Here is a 6860-nt window from a genome sequence, read left to right as displayed (position 1 = left end):
GGGTGGGGGACAAAGTTGCATGCATGGGTGTAGTGGCGGGCCCGGGTGAATCTATGGAGGGAGAGGTGGCAGGAGAATCTGGGGAGGAGGGGGTGGATTGGCTAGTGGATGCCATGGGAAAACAATCATTGAAGGGAGGCGGGGTGGATCCCGGAGAGGATGGCCTGCTGGGCGCGGAAGCAGTGGAGGGGGCACGGGGATCGATAGAGATAGTGGGGGCTGGTAGGGACGGTGATGTGACCACGTGAATAGGGCCATGCAGGCCATGCATGGAGGCCGAATTGGGGCTGGAGGATGTAGTGATGGGAGCAGAAAAATCTGGCGGGGTGTGGGACGCAAAGGGAAAGATGGTTTCGTCGAATGTGACATGGCGAGAAATATAAACGCGACCAGTTTGTATGTCAAGACAACGACATCCTTTGTGCGAATCAGAGTAACCGAGGAATACGCAGGGCAAGGAACGAGGGGAGAGCTTGTGGGCGGCTGTGGAGCTAATGTTTGGAAAACAGAGGCAGCCAAAAATGCGTAGGCTGTTGTAGGAGGGTGGGGCTAGAAATAAGGATTCGTACGGGGAAAACTTTGGGCTGGTGGTGGTGGGGCGAATGTTAAGAAGATATGTGGCGTGACGAAGCGCTTCAGCCCAAAAATGAGGCGGCATGGAGGCCTGGATGAGAAGAGTGCGCAGGATGTCGTTAATGGTACGAAGGGATCGCTCCGCTTTTCTGTTTTGAGATGAAGTGTATGGACAAGAACAGCGAAGGAGAATGCCATGTTGTAAGAAGAATTCTCAGTTACGAGTGTTGTCAAATTCTTTACCATAGTCACATTGCAAAAAGCGAATGGGAAGGGAGAAGTGTGTATAAACATAGCGCTGAAAATTTACAAAGAGAGGGTGAACATCAGATTTAGAGCGAATGGGAAAGGTCCAAATATAGTGAGAATGATCATCCACGATTACAAGATAGTACTTAAAACCAGACACACTAGGGATAGGCGAGGTCCATAAGTCACAATGCAACAACTCAAAAGGGAAAGTGCTAGTAGTAGTAGATATACTAAAGGGCAAGCGAACATGTTTGCCCAACCGACACGCGTGACAGAGAGATGCGTCATGAGAGCCTCGATCATGCGGGAGTTGGAACTCTTGAAGAAGCTTTGTAGTGGTGGTGGCGTTGGGATGACCGAAACGGCGATGCCATAGAGTGACGGAGGCATGCATGGCTTGAGGTGAAGGAGTGGATGCGCCGTTGATGGTGTAGAGATCGCCAGAGCTATTGAACCGAGCTATCACCGCCTTGCTGTGGAGATCCTTCATAGACAACCCAAAGGGATCAAACTCAACAGAAACTTGGTTATCTATGGTAAAAGACGGACATAAATCAGGTTTTTAATTAAAGCAGGAGCGACCAGAACCTCACGAAGGAGAAGTAGTGAGCGAGAAGATGAAAGAGACGTGGTGCCGACGCATGAAACTGGTACAGTAGAGCCATCACCAATGGTGATAGAGGGAAAGAGAATGGAGGGATGGATGGATGACAGCGTACTAGATGATGCAGACATATGCGAAGATGCACCGGAATCGAAAATCCACTCCGTACCTGTGTCCTGGGTGGTAAGTGAGTTCAGGGCGGCGATGAGAGCAGCTTGATCCCAGGTTGGTGGTGTCGAAGTTGTAGCAGGAGGCGCCAGCTGGTGGGGAGATGAAGACGGCGACGCCAATGGACCAGTAAGATCCCATCCTGTTGTAGGAGCGCCGTAGAGGTACGGAGGTGGTGCTGATGGAGGCGCCGAAGATTGGTAGAGGGGCATAGGCCGTGTACGCATGCGGCGGCGGCCGGGAGCCCCGACGGAGGGACGCATGCCGGGCGCCCAGGCTCCACTGTATGCAGGGGGAGCACCGTAGGGGGAAGGCGCAGTCCAGGGCATCGGCCATGCCTGAACGAGCCCCGTCCAGGGATCAGCAGTAGGGCGCCATGTTGAAGAACCCGGGGGCGCCGCGGGCGCTGGTGGTGTGGGCGCCGATGGAGGCGCCGGCGGTGGAGGCGCGGATGACGACGAGGAAGCCGACGAGTGCTGCTTGGGCGGTCGATAGACCGGGTTTTTGCCCTTGTAATTTGGACTTGGACGCCATCCGGGAGGCGGCTGCGGGGTGGGCGGCGCCGAGGATGATGTTGGTGGCGACGGAGCAGGATTGGCGGCGGTGTGGAAGAGACGCGGAGCTCCGATCTTGCGCGCCTGGGTTTGCTCCTCGAGCTGCAGCATCGACCTCGCCTCGGACAGAGGCGGCAGGGGGCGAAGCAGAGGAATCAGCGACGCCTGCTGCGCGAACCTCTCGTCCAACCCGCCCATGAGAGCGTGAAGAAGAGAGCGATCGGCAACGGTTTCCCCGAGTTCCTGGAGTTCGTCGCCAATCGCCTTGATCTATTGACAGAAGACACCAACAGGACGATCGCCCTGGGTGATGGTGCGGAGCTCGACGTTGAGGGCCGAGATGCGGGCGTCGCGGTTGTCTTGAAAGAGACGCCGGAGCTCGGTCCAGATGTCACGCGCGCTGGCGCCATCCTTGACGACGAGGTTGAACAGCTCGGTGGAGATGCGCGTGTAAAGCCACTGAATCATGGCGAGATCATCTTTGAGCCAACGAGGATTGTGCGGCTCGGGAGGGGAGGCGTCGGAGATGTGGTGAAGCAGCGAGCAGCGGCCGAGGTGGATCTCGAACAAGTGGCGCCAGTGGTAGTAGTTCCTGCTATGGAGATCAAGAACAATAGGGATGAAGGGGGTCACATCGGTGATTGTGTCGCTGAAGGAGAGAGAGGGGATAGTGAGGTAGTAATGGAGGAGGTCGCCGGAATAGTGTGGCTGCCGGCGGCCGGTTGGGAGGGATTGCCGGCGCCGGGGTTGGTCATGGCGCTGGAGTTTAGGAGAGGATCGTGGGAGAGTTATCTGATACCATGAAAACTGATTGAGTACTTTCCTTGATTGCATACAGAGTACAGGAGGGATTACATATGGAAGGGCAACGCCCAACCGAACGCAGTACGTAGGGATCGTGCGTAGATCGTGGGCTGAGCACAGTCAGCGGTCTAACACCGACGAGCTCCTCCGTGCCGCCTGCACCAGCAGAAACGAGGAGGTGCCCGCTGCCGAGCTCCTCCGGTCAGCCCACACCAGCAGAAAACGAGGAGAGCGCGACGGCAGCCCTCACCGGTGAGCGCGGCGGCGGCCTGCGCAGGCGGCCTCGTCGCGTCGGTTGCGGAGGCAGAGGTCGAACTGCTAGTGCGGGTCACTGATGCATGGGACCAAGACGGACGCACAAGGGCATGAGCGAGTGACGAGAGCGTCCGCTTTTGTCCATCACGAACCCATTTATGGCTCAAATTTGAGCTCAGTTTGTGTCGGGACAAAGAACAAACGGACAATAGGCGGACGCTTTGTCCGTTTTGGATCGTCCCGTTGGGCCGTATTTTTTGTCTGGATGACTCAAACAAACAAAATTGATTACTTGGTTGAAGGTGCTCTAATGCATTCACATGAACCAGCTCAGCAAACACGACGTATCTAGACATATTTTAGTTCTAGATACATCCATATTTATGTATTTTTGTGACAAGTAATTCCAGATGAAGGGAGTACTTGGTTAACACTTCCACAAAAGGTAATATGGTCATTTGTGCTCTTGTAGTCATCAATATAACATAGAAGATACTCCTATATTTCATATTATTTATATTTCTAGATTTATCCTTTGGGTGGATGCATTTATTAGCCGGTCGATTGCGTGCGTAAAGGGTAAAGCTATTTTTTCTCTAAAGAATAAGTTGTATAAATTGCCATGCTAGCTCTTGATTCCGTTCCTTTGTATAGGTACAAAGTAAGAGGTCGATTCTAAATCAAAATCAATATACAACAAGCCTGGTTTAAAATAAATCTTATTATTGACATTGTTTAAGCAATCAAGAATAAAAATAGAATCCTGAATAAGGAGCTACAATACTCAATAAATGGAAATTCGGGTTGAAGTCCACAATAGATATGACAATGCTATGACAGATGAATCAGAACAGTTGAGCCATAGGTCCTTCCAACAAATTATGTACCATCTGCTGGGTCTGTTTGTTTGGGGTAGTCATTCCTGAACCAGAGAATCCAAATGGGGGGAACTGGCATTGATGCCGTCGTAGGCGAGCGGAGCGTACATCCACATTTCATCAGAGCTCAAGAGCTATGCATCAAAAAGATGGGAAGAACTAAGTGGCACGCACTCGCACACTGACAATTGAAATATTTGTGCATCTGTTGCTTTATAAGTGAATACATACCTTGATCTGCATATGCAGAAACTTGACATACTGGACTGCTTCCTCCAACATTGTGCTTATGTCAACCTGAAAAAGCAAACGCTCAACACAATTAGCATTGGCAGGTGCAAATGAAGAATGAATGGAAAATAGTAAGAATTCACCTTTGTGCCGTTAGGGATCAGGTGCTTCCTCCAACATTGTGCTTATGTCAACCTGAAAAAGCAAACGCTCAACACAATTAGCATTGGCAGGTGCAAATGAAGAATGAATGGAAAATAGTAAGAATTCACCTTTGTGCCGTTAGGGATCAGGTGCTGCAGTACTCTTAGCCTCTCGTTGATCTTATGCCTTCTTCTCTGTTCCAAAATTGCACATGGTGATAAAATGTTTAATAAGAGATTCCCCAAAAGGGAAACAAAGCTAATAATATGTAAGTAACTATCAAACCTTTGCATAGTTGCTTTGTGAGTCCATTGCAGCTCTTGATTTGTTACCACTCTTCCTTGGGGCCTAGAGAATCGATTGCTATCAAAAATAAATAAATAAGGAGTAGAATTAATTTTAATGATAAAATTGACCAATTGTAGGCCTTCACTTACCGAGAGAACCGCGGGGACTTCATTGTGATGGTCGCTCTGCTCATCCACTTGCATCTTTCTCTTGATACCAATGTCCCTCTCATTTGCCGAACTGAGGTCATTGACTTGGAGATCAAAAGATTCATTTGTGCTATCATTTTTGGAGGAGCGGAGGTTTGCATCAGAATCACTGTCACACCAGAGCACTGACTGCAAATGTGCAATCATCTCCGACTCCTCACAGATTGCATCGAGAGAACCCCAACAAGATGCACATTCTGCCTCCTCCATTTCTTCTGATCTCTGAATTCTCTTGTGCGGTATGGTTATGAGAAATCCTTTGGTTAGTACTGAGCATACCTAGGAGCGTGCTTATATATACCTTGAGGAGCAGAAAGTCTTTGTTATTGACATTACATGGATTTGACTTAGATTAACAACAATATCACTGTCACACCAGAGCACTGACTGCAAATGTGCAATCATCTCCGACTCCTCACAGATTGCATCGAGAGAACCCCAACAAGATGCACATTCTGCCTCCTCCATTTCTTCTGATCTCTGAATTCTCTTGTGCGGTATGGTTATGAGAAATCCTTTGGTTAGTACTGAGCATACCTAGGAGCGTGCTTATATATACCTTGAGGAGCAGAAAGTCTTTGTTATTGACATTACATGGATTTGACTTAGATTAACAACAATCTTTCAAGAACAATAATGCAGAAGAGAAAGACTCGAAGAGCATAGATAATATTTGACTCAACGTGTTGGGAAGTGGTAGCCCGTGGGAAGTCATAAATGCTATGGTGTAGAATACTATGTTTGGTGTGGTGCATGAATCATAATTACTGGATTAGTCAACGATGCTTATGTATGACAATAAGGCAGCATCTCAGACTAATGAACTTTGGCTGGTGTAACGCATGTATCATGACCCCACAGTCCAGATTTTCTGTCTTACTCCCTCGGTCGTTTTTACTCCGTGTATTAGATTTGAGTCAAGTCAAACTTTGCAAATTTTGTCAAATTTATATTAAAAAATATCAACATCTACAATACCAAATATACATACTATAAAAATACATTTCATAATGAATCTAAAAATATTAATTTGGCATTGTGAATGTTGATACATTTTCCTGTAAGTTTGGTATCTTTGACTTCAGACAAAATTTATATACAGACTAAAAAAGACCGAAGGGAGTATTATGTGGTAGCGAGGCCAGCCAGTTGTTTAAACAAGGTCAGAATCCAATTGATCAGGACGGTGCAGATCATGCAGCAGCCCCAGCACATAGATACAAACTGCCCTCTTAGCTGGGGTAGGCCATGAATTTGGTTTCTGCTTGGCTTTCTAAGACTTTGAGAATTAACGCTGCATTTGGTTCCTTTCTTGCAGTGCAATCGGGAAAGTCTCACGATTTTTCTAAGACAACTAGACAATTGCCCGTGCGTTGCAACGGGAGTATAAACATTCTAGTGATTAGCCCGTGACTGCATGTTCATTATCATACTGATGCGCTAAAATCTTAGCAAGTTCTTGTATCCAATCCCCATGATTTACCTGCCATTTTCTTGTTAAGCACTTATTTGGTAAGAATTTAATGACTTACCAAACAAAATATGTTTTTATTTTGGCAAGTTAATAAAACACGAGACAATTGATTCTCTCTTACGGAGAATGGATGGGAGAAAAATTAGAGATGAAGGAAAAAATCAATGAGGAGAAGGAAAGAGTGGAACGTATATAAGGAAGGTTGGATGAAAGAGAGGTGAAACGGGAACCTTACGTTCTTTTTAAGTAGTAGAGATAGAGATTTTGTGCTTGTAAATTGTGATCCAAAAGATCTTATATTCCTTTACAGAGTGAGTACACACGATGCATTGTAACATCCCGAATTTTCAATTTGGAATTTTATACATATGTCATCATATGCATATTATATTTTATTTGCATTTTGGTTTTGATCCTAGAAATTCT

At 47.3% G+C, this 6860-nt stretch overlaps 1 protein-coding gene across 1 annotated transcript; it reads right to left on the bottom strand.

The window, feature by feature from the left end:
• Positions 1 to 4126: 4126 nt before the first annotated feature.
• LOC125537533 (transcription factor BHLH133-like) lies at positions 4127 to 5170 on the bottom strand. The gene is made up of 5 exons (XM_048700853.1): positions 4901 to 5170; positions 4749 to 4811; positions 4592 to 4657; positions 4320 to 4385; positions 4127 to 4222 (listed from the first exon to the last, which is right to left on the bottom strand). The coding sequence occupies exons 1-5, from the start codon at positions 5168 to 5170 to the stop codon at positions 4127 to 4129; spliced, it is 561 nt and encodes a 186-aa protein (XP_048556810.1).
• Between the last annotated feature and the right edge of the window lie 1690 nt (positions 5171 to 6860).

Source organism: Triticum urartu, chromosome 1, assembly GCF_003073215.2.
Source record: "Triticum urartu cultivar G1812 chromosome 1, Tu2.1, whole genome shotgun sequence".
In the NCBI taxonomy this organism is placed as follows: domain Eukaryota; kingdom Viridiplantae; phylum Streptophyta; class Magnoliopsida; order Poales; family Poaceae; genus Triticum; species Triticum urartu.
This window is presented reverse-complemented; position numbering and strand designations above follow the sequence as displayed.